Source organism: Trachurus trachurus, assembly GCF_905171665.1.
Source record: "Trachurus trachurus genome assembly, chromosome: 14".
NCBI lineage: Eukaryota > Metazoa > Chordata > Actinopteri > Carangiformes > Carangidae > Trachurus > Trachurus trachurus.
Genome location: NC_139903.1, coordinates 29,834,340 through 29,848,416, shown reverse-complemented (window position 1 = coordinate 29,848,416; position 14,077 = coordinate 29,834,340). Strand labels below are relative to the sequence as shown.

Genomic DNA, 14,077 nt, shown 5'->3' with positions numbered 1-14,077 from the left:
AGTCAAACCTGAAAGTAAAATTTAGCAGATCCACAATTAAAATCATTAAAATACAAATACCTCAGGGTCAACCATACCCTAACAATGAAAAGACTAACATGAGTATAAAACAATGTTAAAAGTCACAGCCCTGTTGTTCACAAAGGATTAGTAGAGTGGCTGCTGCAGTCACACCTGCTGCCAATCAGTCCCTCCTCCAATTCCTCTCACTTGATTGGTCTCTGCTGTTTGGGTCTTAGTGACGTCCTGCTACATGTTTTCTGACCTTCATGTATCAGGTTCCATCTGTGAGCAGCTCCGTCACAGAGTCCTGCTCACCTGGCCACGCCCACAGTAACGACTCACCTGACACTTCCGTGAGGCGCGCGCAGTGACAGAGACGGAGGCGAGAGGAGCACCAGAGAAACTTCCAGGTAACAAGTGTAACTTTGTGTTGGCTTAAAGCTTGTTGTGGATGTGTGGAAGTTCAGAGAAACAAAGAAGCTCTTGTCAAAGTGTTTTGATATCAGCTGTCGTCACTTTCTACTGATGACGTAGTTGAGTTTGATTGATAGACACACACTCGCTTCCTGCGCAATGAAAACAACAAGTGTTGTCCACATATTTCCTGTTGAACGAGTTGTTGAGCGAGCTCCAACAGGAAAGTGTCAGTTAAACAGTAGAGGGCGCTGCAGAGTAATGAATTCATTAACAGATTTAGACCTGATGTGTCCCCTTTATGCACCTTCTGCAAAAAAGAGGTTGTGTCCTTCTCTAATTAGTTTTATGGATGTCCCTATGCTACTTGTTTTTGGACTCAAATGTCTTTATTGATTTGGGAATCTCATAAAGTTTTGATCACTATTACTGAAAGTATGGTCTCATTCTTAAATGTTGAATGTAAAAATAAGGAAGTTAATAACGTAATAAAATTGCTGTGTCTGCTGGGTAAATTTCACAAAGCCAGATTTCTCCAGGCTATGCCAAATGAAACTTTATTTTATGTGGAAGTTCAATCTTTTTATGTCTTTTTCTGTAAAATTATGTAATAACAAGAAAGCTTTGAAGACATCCAGTCTTATGGAAAATATGATGGTCCATATTACAAAATCTCTGTTTTTTTCGTTTGTTTTTGTTTTTTTCAATTTTTGCATATTTATTTTCTGGCTCTTTATTGTTCATAATTATCCTTACGCATCTGGATACATTGTATTTTTATCAGATTTTTCTGATTTATTTATTTATTATTTCATTTATTTATTTTTGTCAATCTCTGCTGTATGTATTACACACTCTCTGTACTTTAGTGTTGTTTCATGACAGTAGCCTATGATGTCATTTATGTATAATGTTTCAAATATGATAATAAAGTTTGTTGAAAAGAAAAAGTCTGTAGAGGTTCAGTGATGTCAGACTGCTGGGCTCATGTTGTTGTTGTTGGTTTTTTTGGCTCATGTTGTTGTTGACACATGTGTTTCAAATAGTGTGATGTGATGTTGCAGTTGTTTAGTCCAATCAGGTGATGTGTTGAGGTTGACAGAGAAATGTTCCTGTCATGGTTGGACTCAGTAACAGGACAGAGACTGAGGTCAATGTGCATGTTGGAGGAAGAGGAGGAGGCTTGGAGGAAGAGTTTTACTGACAAACTACTTGTAATATTCAAATGGACAGAGAACTCTTCTTTTTCTGTCTGTTACATTATATCCCAGTGTGTTGCTGTTGCAAAGATGTGTGTCCAAATCTAAATGTCTGCTCTGACAGTATCTTTCTGTTTGTTTTTGACAGTGGGACAGCCCTGAGCTCCAAGAAACAGGAAGCACCAGCACCATCCTGGAGACTGACCCTGAGGAAAACCTGACTCAACTGGTGATGTTCAACTTTGATCTGATATTTTCTGTCACTTCAAATAGTTTATGTATAAAACAGCTTTAATTCATATTTCTAAATATTGGAAAAATGACTTAGTATCAAAGTTGTGGTTGTTGTGATGTCTGGAATAGATCAACGTGTCCAGCTCAGTGTATTAGTGACATATTAGTGACAGTGATCAGAAGTAATGTTTGTCCTGTTGTGATGAGTCCTGTTGTTGTGTTTGTGTGAAGGTGGGGGCTCTGCTATGAATCAGTGTGAGGACAGAGAGGAGGGAGCCCCTCCCTCTAAAACCACTCTGTGGAGGGAACATGAGAGCCAGAGCAAAGCTCAGAGGTGAGATGAGGATCTCTAACTGTCCATGACTATTCTCCATGTCAGAGCTCAGCACTCGCATCACTGCACCATCATTATTCACACTCACTGTCACATCAACGACTCAACAACAACTTAGAAATGATAATACTAAAGTATGAAGTGTTTAAGTGAAGGAACAACCAACCACTGATTCATCAACTGATCAACTAAGATGAGGTCAGATCTGCTCAAAATGAATCTTTATTCTGGTCAAACTACAACATTTCATTCATCACTTGTTACATATCAGGATGCAGCAGCAGAGATCAGACTCTCCTGAACCCAGCTGTGTGTCCATGAAGAGTGACCGGTCTATGGTTGAGCCTATTGTCTTTAAAGAAGGACAACCTGCTGATGGAAGGTAAGAATTTAAAGGGATAGTTCACCCAAAATTCAAATTTCACTCATTATCTACTCACCCTCATGTCGACTAAGGGCTGGGAGAATTTTCAGAGTCCTCCGTGCCTTCTCTGAGTTACACTATCACTCTTTGCCATAGCACTCTGGCATCATGTATGTGAGAATATTCAAACCAACATCAAATGAAAGGTTAAGGTGTCAGCTTTAACTAAACACATTTCAATGTACACAGTTATTTTCTAAAATCAATTTACTTATGAATAAAATCATACTGCGCATTTGTGCCAACCAGCCCCGACATGGGGGATTCTCCTGAGCCCAGCTGTGTGTCCATGAAGAGTGACAACTCTATGAATCGTCCTATTGTCTTTAAAGAAGGACAACCTGCTGATGGAAGGTAAGAATTTAAAATGGAACCTTATTATTATCAAGCTGTCCTGGACCTGAGGACCAAGAAACCTCACATCATTTTCACATGTTTGTTTGTATCAGGATGCAGCAGCAAGGCAAGGCAAGGCAAGGCAAGGCAATTTTATTTGTATAGCCCGTTGCAGGCTGCGGCTGGTACAGAGAGATGGAGCTCCAGTGGATCTGCGGAAACACAGAGAGAGTGCGAGACACCAAGGCCAAAGTACAACAGAAAATGACAGTTCAAAAATATACTGAGGAGAGGACAGGAGGGGAGAGGAGGGGTAGGGAGAGGAGTGGAGAGGGGAGGAGAGGAGAGGAGAGGAGAGGAGAGGAGAGGAGAGGAGAGGAGAGGAGAGGAGAGGAGAGGAGGGGAAAGGAGAGGGCTCTGTGTGACCAGATGTGTCCCCCAGCAGTCTAAGCCTATAGCAGCATAGCTATAAAATGGTTTCAGAGCTACCTGAACCAGCCCTAACTAAAAGCCCTGACATAAAGGAAGGTCTTAAGTCTAGACTTAAATGTAGTTAGAGTGTCTGCCTCTTTGACCCATGGAGAGAGCTGGTTCCACAGTAAAGGAGCCCGGTAACTGAAGGCTCTACCTCCCAGTCTGTTTTTAGAGATACTGGGAGTCACTAACAGACCTGCGTTCTGGGAGCGGAGTGCTCTGTTAGGACAGTAAGGAATGATTAGTTCTTTCAGATAGGTTGGAGCTTCATCATTAAGAGCCTTATAAGTCAGCAGAAGGATTTTGAAGTCTATTCTAAATCATACAGGAAGCCAGTGGAGAGAAGCTAAGGTGGGAGAGATGTGCTCTCTCTTCCTAACTCCTGTCAAAACCCTCCCTTCGGCATTCTGGACCAGCTGGAGACTCTTTAGAGAGTTTTTCGGACATCCTGACAAGAGAGAGTTGCAGTAGTCTAGCCTAGAAGTGATAAATGCATGCACCAGTTTCTCAGCATCACTCTAGGAGAGGATATTCCTAATCTTAGTGATACTGCACAGATGGAAGAAGGCGGTCCTAGTCACGTGTTTTATGTGGGAGCTAAAGGAAAGGTCCTGGTCAAAAATGACTCCATGGTTCCTCGCAGTTGTACTCGGGGTCAGGGTGATGCCATCTAGAGTAGCGATCTTATTAGAGAAAGTGTCCCTGAGATGTTTAGGTCCAAACACAATGACCTCAGTTTTATCTGAATTCAGTAGCAAGAAGTTAGAGGACATCCAGGATCTAATGTCTTTCAGACAGTCTTGCAGATTGATGAGGCGGCTTCTGTCATCTGGCTTAATGGACAAGTAGAGTTGCATGTCATCCGCATAACAGTGAAAATTGATTGAGTGCTTCCGGATGATGCCACCTAATGGGAGCATGTAAAGAATGAAGAGGATTGGCCCTAAGACTGAACCCTGCGGTACACCATACGTAACTCTGCTATACTCTGAGTGGTCGTTATTAACATTAACAAATTGAAACCTGTCAGATAAGTATGACTTAAACCATTTTAGGGCAGGTCCTTTAATCCAAATTTCATGATCTAGTCTCTGCAGCAGGATGCTGTGGTCGATGGTGTCGAATGCAGCACTGAGGTCCAAAAGTACAAGAACAGAGACGAGACCTCTGTCTGAAGCTATAAGAAGATCATTAGAGACTATGCCGAGATCAGACTCTCGTGAACCCAGCTGTGTGTCCATGAAGAGTGGTGGGTCTATGTATCGCCCAATTGTCTTTAAAGAGGGACAACCTGCTGATGGAAGGTAAGAACTGCAAACTTTATATCCTGATAGAATCCTGTCTTGGTCCAGAGCTGCATAGTCTGTAGTTGGACTGAACTACCTGCTCAGGTAGCTGCTGATATTCTGCTCCATTGAGTCCACAGTTGTTTGTGACACCTTGTAAAAAGCTGAAGCCACATTAGAGACATTCAGACTTTAAAGGGATAGTTCACCCAAAATTGAAATTTCACTCATTATCTACTCACCCTCATGTCGACTAAGGGCTGGGAGAAGTTTCAGAGTTATCCGTGGCTTCTCTGAGTTGCAGGGGGTCTCGGCGTAGCAGTGCATGTCCATATAACGGTTGCAAATGGATACCAACTGTCTTCGTAACAAAAAGACACACCAAAAAACATCCAAATACCTCCATGCTGCTCGTATGTAATGTCCGTCTTACAAAAAAAAAAAATTAAATAAGTCTATATTTCAAGCTTGTTTTGTAGTGGAAGCTTCTTGAAGCTCCTCTTCCCGGTTCGTCAAATTTGGATGAACTGGGAACAGGACGGACCCTGGTTCGTCCAAATTTGACGAACCAGGAAGAGGAGCTTCCGCTACAAACAAGCTTGAAAAATAGACTTCTTTAATTTTTTTCGGGACAATTTTGCATTTAGGGGCATCAATACAAGACAGACATTACATAAGAGCAGCATGGAGGTATTTGGATGTTTTTTGGTGTGTCTTTTTGTTACGAAGACAGTTGGTATCCATTTGCAACCGTTATATGGACATGCACTGCTACGCCAAGACCCCCTGTAACTCAGAGAAGCCATGGGAACTTATCCCAGCCCTTAGTTGACATGAGGGGGAGTAGATAATGAGTGACATTTGAATTTTGGGTGAACTATCCCTTTAAAGTGAAAAAAAATCAATAACTACCTGTCAGCTATTCCATGAAATATCTCAACTTCTTTTTACTGTAATGAATTGTCAATTTTGGGTGAACTATCCCTTTAAACTTGACTGGTAAACCTGACTTGTTAACACCAGTGAGGTGAACAGTGAATCCCTGAATGATTGACTGAACAACAGCTGTATCTCCAATGCTCTAGGTCAGCGGTTCCTGACCTTTTCCAACCCAATAATAATAATAATAATAATAAATTTTATTTATTGGCGCCTTTCAAGAACCCAAGGTCACCTTACATGTAAGAAATGAGACAAAAACAAGAAACAAAAACAGATATAAATACAATAGCACATAGATGAATACATACAAAGAAAATACAGTGTGGCTAGAAACATAGATAAGGTGGATAAAATGGTTAGGGGACAGAGTGTTGTAGGGAGTAGGATAATTTAAAAAGGTGTGTCTTGAGGTGGGATTTGAAGGTGTCGATGGAGTCCAGAGTGCGTATGTGTAGTGGGAGTGAATTCCAGAGTCTAGGTGCAGAACAGCTAAAAGCCCGAGCACCAAGTGTGGTAAGTGAGAAAGAGGGGGTGGAAAGCAGGGCGGCGGATGAGGAACGGAGTGAACGGGGTGGGATATAAGGATGAAGCAAATTAGAGAGATATGGGGGGGCCTGGTTATGGAGAGCTTTGAATGTTAGCAGAAGGAGCTTGTAATGTATACGTTGATGAACAGGGAGCCAGTGAAGTTGCATGAGGACTGGTGTAATATGATCCGAGGACTTGGTACGGGTGATAATTCTGGCGGCGGTGTTCTGGATAGTCTGTAGGCGGTGGATGAGTTTCTGTGGTAGACCGGTGAGGAGGGAGTTGCAATAATCCAAGCGGGAAGTGACCAGGGCATTTACAAGGATTTCGGTGGAGTGCTGGGTGAGGGAGGGGCGGAGTCTGGAGATATTGCGGAGGTGGAAAAAGGCTGTGCGTGAGATGTTGTTGATGTGGGATGTGTATGAGAGGGTACTGTCCAAAATAACACCAAGGCTTTTAACTGCGGTTGAAGTGGAGACCAGACAGCCGTCAATGAGAATACTGGGGGGATGTGATTTGGAGAGTGATGATTTGGATCCGATGAGGAGAATTTCACTTTTATTGCCGTTGAGTTTTAACTTATTGTTTGACATCCAGTTTGTGATGGTTTGCAGGCAGTCGATAAGGGCAGTAGGTGGTGATATAGTGTCCGGTTTGGTGGTGATGTAAATTTGGGTGTCGTCAGCATAGCAGTGAAAGTGGATACCAAAGTGACGGAAGATATTGCCAAGAGGGAGGATATAGATGATGAAAAGTAGGGGACCAAGGACAGAACCTTGAGGAACACCGTGGGGGAGTGGTGAGGGTGATGATCTGGAATTTACTCCTTGAATAAACTGTGAACGGTCAGACAGGTAGGAATGGAACCACTGAAGAGGAATACCAGAGACCCCAGTGCCGGCCAAACGATCTAAGAGGATGGTGTGAGATATTGTGTCGAAGGCGGCACTGAGGTCTAAAAGTATGAGGATGGTGAGTAGGCCAGAATCCGCTGCTAAAAGAAGGTCGTTTGTAATTTGAATGAGAGCTGTTTCTGTGCTGTGATTGGGACGGAAACCAGACTGGAAAGGCTCAAAGAGGTTATTGTTTGATAGATGGTCTTGGAGTTGGCTGGCTACTGTACGTTCAAGGATTTTTGAGATGAATGGGAGGTTTGATATAGGGCGATAGTTATTGAATTCAGTGGGGTCTAAACCAGGTTTCTTTAATATGGGAGTGACTGAAGCGGTTTTGAGTAGGGAGGGAACAATACCATTTGACAGGGAGGAGTGCACAATTTCCGTGATGAGTGAGGAGAGTGTGGGGAGACAGACCTTGACCAATGTGGTAGGAAGTGGATCGAGTATAGAAGTAGCAGACCTGGAAGACATGATTAGTTGAGATACCTGTTGATTTGACGGAAGATGGAAGGCAGACAGGGTAGTGGTGGGCCGGACAGTAGCATTGAGCCAAGGAGTGTTTGACTGAGAAGGCAGGGAGGGGGTGAGATGGTGATGTATGGAGTAAACTTTGTGATTGATAAAGTCCAAGAATTGCTGACACTGAGGGGCTGATGTGAAGCGTGTGGCAGTTTCTTTGGGCTTGAGAAGTTTGTTTACTGTGGAGAAAAGAGTCCTGGTGTTGTTTCCGTCGCGGTGGATGATGTTGGAGTAGAAGGCAGATTTGGCAGCATTTAGAGCAGTCTTGTAGGAGGTGATATGGTCCGAGTACATTTGAAGGTGAACAGTGAGTCCGGTTTTCTTGGCAAGGCGCTCAAGGCGGCGGCCATGAGTTTTAAGCTGGCGGAGATCTGAGGTGAACCATGGAGCAGTCCTAGGGAAAGTCACTGTGCGGGTTTTTATTGGAGCCAGGGAGTCCAGTGCGGTGAGTAGTGTGCTGTTGTAGTGGTCGACAAGTTCAGTAACAGAGAGAGGGTGTGGATGAGAAATTGACATAGAAATTAAACTGTTGAGTTCTGTGGTGTTGATGTTCTTAATGTTACGGAAGGACATGATACGGTCTTGACGGAATTTGGAGACAGGAAGGTTGACATCAAAAGTTATGAATTTGTGATCTGACAAAGGGAGTTCTGTACCGGAAATATTAAATGGGACAATACCAGAGCAGCAGATCAGATCTAAAATATGGCCCTTATTGTGTGTTGGAAATGTGACATACTGTGTGAGGTTAAAACTATCCAGTGTGGAGATAAAGTCAATGGAAAAAATGTCATTAGGATTGTCAACATGAATATTAAAGTCCCCTGTTAAAATGATATTTGGAGTGATGGCACATAGATCTGCTAAGATAGATGAGAGTTCAGTGATGAAGGTGGAAGAGGCCTTAGGTGGACGGTGGACGGTTCCTGACCTTTTCCAACCCAAGGCCCACTTGAACCCCCCCCCCCCCTTCCAACAATACAGAGGTCAAATAATATGTTCTCAGAACACCTTTTTATTCTAATGATAAAGACAGAACATTCAGGACTGAACTGAAAGCAGGTGTAACGGATGTGCACTCACTCACCCATAAAGGACGTGCTAACCAAATTGCCAAGCGGTTGTCAGGCTCTTGCCAAGTTGTTGCAGCTTCGTCTCACAACTTTAAAACTAACAAGACTCTGGACTTAAAATCAGACGTCATCTTTAGTGAATGGAAGAGAGAAAACAAATATCTCCTGCAGACTGGGGAGTTCACAGCATGGTTGCTAACAACAACAGAAACTGACTGATGTCATCACTTCACACGTTCACCGTCACTCCTAGAGCATTATGTCCTCCTTGTTTAATACAACAGAAGGCATTTTACTTGGAAATTACATTCTATATACTTATCACTTCAAATCAAATATTCAAATGAAATGTACAGTCTTCTTTTAAACTAAATATTCAACACAGTAACTGTCTTTATATGAATGTTAATTTAACTTACCTGGTCAGAAAATCATTGTTGCCTAAGTGTAGTCATGATTGAACCAGAAAAAGGCAACTAATGGAAATCAAAGGTCTAACATGGTGTAATATTCAATACTTTACAAATTATGAAATAGAAAAATACTTGGAAAAGACTGTATAAACCAATTTCAAAAAAAGTTTTTCTGAGACAAAAAAAACTACATGATAACACTCATATGGTTGAAATGGTGGGCACTTAATTTTACAACTGTGAACCATCCTCAGTCTCTGGCTCTTGACTCATGACTGAGTCGTCTACCAGTCACCTGCCATCCTCAGTGGAGGAATTGAAAATCAGCCACCTTCATATTTAGTGTCAGATTGTCATTTTCCTCACGGTTCATGTTTTCTCCACAGAGTTCAGAAGAAGATCTCAGAGGTCCACAGTGATGAGTCTGAACAGCAGCATCAACCAGACCTGGACTCCATATTTATGGTCTGTACATGTACAATCACACTGTTACTGTTAACTCCATCAACCACAGCCACAGAGCTTCAGACTGACACATGAATCACATGTTGTCTTCAGATTAAATGAAATGTTGAGTTTATCATCTGTTCCAGCTGCTGGAGGAGAACATTGTCACTTTTGTGAAGAACGAGCTGAAGAGAGTCCAGAGGCTCCTGACATCAGATTACCCAGAATGCTTAGAGACTCAGAGGAAGGATGAGGAGATGGTGGACGTTAAGGATGAAGATCAGAGGAGGAGCAGCAGAGAGGCATTTCTTAAGATCACAGTGAACTTCCTGAGGAGAATGAAACAGGAAGAGTTGGCTGACTGTCTGCAGATCAGTAAGAGGATTTCTCTGAAGGGATAGAGGGAAATATGTTATAATGGCCATTCGTTAGTGGTGTTAAATGTTAAAATATTAACTTCATTATTGATTTATTGATCTTATTTTGTTCTCTATTTAGAAAGTCATGCTGGAGTTTGTCAACATAAACTCAAATCTAAGCTGAAGGAGAAGTTCCAGTGTGTGTTTGAGGGGATCTCTAAAGCAGGAAACCCAACTCTTCTGAATCAGATCTACACAGAGCTCTACATCACAGAGGGAGGGGCTGGAGAGGTCAATGATGAACATGAGGTCAGACAGATTGAAACAGCATCCAGGAGACCAGACAGACCAGAAACAACCATCAGACATGTAGACATCTTTAAAGCCTCACCTGGAAGAGAAGAACCAATCAGAACAGTGATGACAAAGGGAGTGGCTGGCATTGGGAAAACAGTCTTAACACAGAAGTTCACTCTGGACTGGGCTGAAGACAAAACCAACCAGGACATACACTTCACATTTCCCTTCACTTTCAGAGAGCTGAATGTGCTGAAAGAGAAAAAGTTGAGCTTGGTGGAACTTGTTCATCACTTCTTCACTGAAACCAAAGAAGCAGGAATCTGCAGCTTTGATCAGTTCCAGGTGGTCTTCATCTTTGATGGTCTGGATGAGTGTCGACCTCCTCTGGACTTCCACAACACTGAGATCCTGACTGATGTGACAGAGTCCACCTCAGTCAACGTGCTGCTGACCAACCTCATCAGGGGGAACCTGCTTCCCTCTGCTCGCCTCTGGATAACCACACGACCTGCAGCAGCCAATCAGATCCCTCCTGAGTGTGTTGACATGGTGACAGAGGTCAGAGGATTCACTGACCCACAGAAGGAGGATTACTTCAGGAAGAGGTTCAGAGATGAGGAGCAGGCCAGAAAGATTATCTCCCACATCAAGACATCACGAAGCCTCCACATCATGTGCCACATCCCAGTCTTCTGCTGGATCACTGCTACAGTTCTGGAGGAGGTGTTGAAGACCAGAGAGGGAGGAGAGCTGCCCAAGACCCTGACTGAGATGTACATCCACTTCCTGGTGGTTCAGTCCAAAGTCAAGAAGGTCAAGTATGATGGAGGAGCTGAGACAGATCCACACTGGAGTCCAGAGAGCAGGAAGATGATTGAGTCTCTGGGAAAACTGGCTTTTGAGCAGCTGCAGAAAGGAAACCTGATATTCTATGAATCAGACCTGACAGAGTGTGGCATCGATATCAGAGCAGCCTCAGTGTACTCAGGAGTGTTGACACAGATCTTTAAAGAGGAGAGAGGCCTGTACCAGGACAAGGTGTTCTGCTTCGTCCATCTGAGTGTTCAGGAGTTTCTGGCTGCTCTTCATGTCCATCTGACCTTCATCAAACATGGAGTCAATCTGCTGTCAGAAGAACATTCAGAGTCTTTGTGGACTAAAATATTTGAAGGAAAACAAAAGCTCTTCTATCAGAGTGCTGTGGACACGACCTTACAGAGTCCAAATGGACACCTGGACTTGGTCCTCCGCTTCCTCCTTGGTCTTTTACTGGAGACCAATCAGACTCTCCTATATGGTCTGCTGACAAAGACAGGAAGTAGCTCACAGACCAATCAGAAAACAGTCCAGTACATCAAGAAAAAGATAAATGAGAACCTGTCTCCAGAGAAAAGCATCAATCTGTTCCACTGTCTGAATGAACTGAATGATGGTTCTCTAGTAGAGGAGATCCAACAGTCCCTGAGATCAGGACGTCTCTCCACAGATAAACTGTCTCCTGCTCAATGGTCAGCTCTGGTCTTCATCTTACTGTCATCAGAAAAAGATCTGGACGTGTTTGACCTGAAGAAATACTCTGCTTCAGAGGAGGCTCTTCTGAGGCTGCTGCCAGTGGTCAAAGCCTCCAACAAAGCTCTGTATGTGACATATATCCATCTAGATTCACTGTGTTGTTTTCTTTTGGCAAAACACAAAACATATTTTGTAACTGATGCTTTTTGTTTTGTTGTTCACTTTTCAGACTGAGTGGTTGTAGCCTCTCAGAGAGAAGCTGCAAAACTATGTCCTCAGTCCTCAGCTCCCAGTCCTCTAGTCTGAGAGAACTGGACTTGAGTAACAACAACCTGCAGGATTCAGGAGTGAAGCTGTTGTCTGTTGGACTGGAGAGTCTTCGCTGTAAACTGGAAGATCTCAGGTTAGTTAATAGCTTTTGTGAATTCATGACACTAACATCTCATTTCTCTTAAGTATTGGGTATTTGATTTTCTTTCCCCCCTGTAATTCCTCTCCAGATTGAGTGGCTGTAACCTCTCAGAGAGAAGCTGCAAAACTCTGTCCTCAGTCCTCAGCTCCCAGACCTCTAGTCTGAGAGAACTGGACCTGAGTAACAACGAGCTGCAGGATTCAGGAGTGAAGCTGTTGTCTGTTGGACTGGAGAGTCTTCACTGTAAACTGGAAGGTCTCAGGTATAGTATGATTTATGTCAAGGCTTTGATTCACGTAGCTCATCATTTGTCTGAGCCATGGCCTCTTTTGTGACTAATTGGATTTAAGCTATGGTCTACGATCTGAAAGACGATGAGAAACATTTGAAAAAAAAAAAACCCTCCCCTCCGAGCTCATATGGCCCTCCCCTCGGAGCGTCTAACGACACCAGAGCAGAGCTTCTCTCCCCCAGACACAGCGCCCTGTGCCGGGCCGCGCGGCGAGCAGCCTCACTCCAGCTCTGGAGCTTTGCGGCGGCGCCAGTACCTACGGTCCCGTTGCGGCCGCTGTGCACCAGCTGCTGATAATGACGGCGGTGCCAGTTGCCGTTGTCGTCAGTTGTCATCGTCGCTGTAATTACCGGTAGCCCAACTGGTGGTGTTAACGGGACCACGGCGACCACCGGTATGGGCACCACTGCCAGTAGCAGCACCGTGGAAAGGTCCAGAGCTGAAGGGAGGCTGCTCGCCATGCGGCCCAGCACAGGGCACTGTGTCAGCAGGAGAGGATTAGTAAAACCTTGGTCTGTAGCTCCGCAGGGCCACGGTGTGGCTGTGTGCAGAGCGACCCCATTCAGACTGCAGCTGTGGCTGGAAGCGGCTGTGTGTCAGGGAGAGGATCAGGGAGACTTGACGCGGCACTGGTACCGGTAATAACGGCAGCAACACATTCTGTGCTTTTGTACTGTGCTTCTCTGAATCCTAGTGGGGCTTTCGGCGGCAGACCGGCCGAATGGTAATAATTACCAATCTTCCAAATCGTAGACCATAGCTTTAATTCTAATAGTGTCAGTAACGGCACATTTACTTTAATAAAACATTCTGGTGGTGGAAAAAGTCAGTTTCAAGAAGTGTGTGTGTGTGTGTGTGTGTGTGTGTAGTCTGTCCTACTGTCTGGTCTCAGAGGAAGGCTGTTGTTCTCTGGCCTCAGCTCTGAGCTCCAACCCCTCCCATCTGAGAGAGCTGGACCTGAGCTACAATCATCCAGGAGAGTCAGGAGTGAAGCTGCTGTCTGCTGGACTGGAGGATCCACACTGGAGACTGGACACTCTCAGGTATGGACACATGGACAGACAACAGCAGCTCTCACACTGTCGCTCTGTCGCTCTGTCCCATTCTGCACACTTGATCACACTTACACACTTGTACTTGACTTACACGTGCATGTGCTTAGTGTAAGTGCATGAGTGTGTCCCATTTCTCCAAAGTGCAGTGAGCTTGATCTGTACTTTACCCACACTTACCTTAGTAGATGAGACTGTGATCCAGCAGCAACTGTTATGAAAATATCTCAGCAGAGACTCCTGATAGACTCTGCTCAGAGCTTGGACATGTCATGTTCTGAATGACAAACCTGGCTGGTTTAGGTTTGTGCCAGTTCCACTCAAAAAACTGACCCAGGGCATGTGTTTGATTAACAAACTAGAAATATGTTCACATTAAAGCAGAAGTGAGTGATCCGGTCGTTTTCGCTAATGCTGCGTTCCAGGCAGGCTTTTGAAATCGTAAATTACAGCTTCAAGTCACAACTTACGACTTTGTAGCGTTCCAGGCAACCCACTCGTGTTTTTCCGACCTGTTTTACCGGTGAAAGTCACTATAACGGCCACTCGTAACTTCCGACCGGTGAACTCGTACCAGATCGAACTGGTACCACTTCACGGTCGGAAAAATACGAGTTTCCTTGAA

General features: G+C 44.1%; 1 protein-coding gene across 1 annotated transcript in view; it reads left to right on the top strand.

Moving 5' to 3' along the window:
* The window catches only part of LOC310997446 (uncharacterized protein), a 136,888-nt gene that overhangs the window by 115,509 nt on the left and 7,302 nt on the right, over nt 1–14,077 (top strand). Inside the window, exon 13 of the mRNA XM_083987140.1 lies at nt 13,270–13,443. Within this exon, the coding sequence (XP_083843266.1) occupies nt 13,270–13,443 (174 nt within the window). The remainder of the gene's footprint in view (nt 1–13,269; nt 13,444–14,077) is intronic.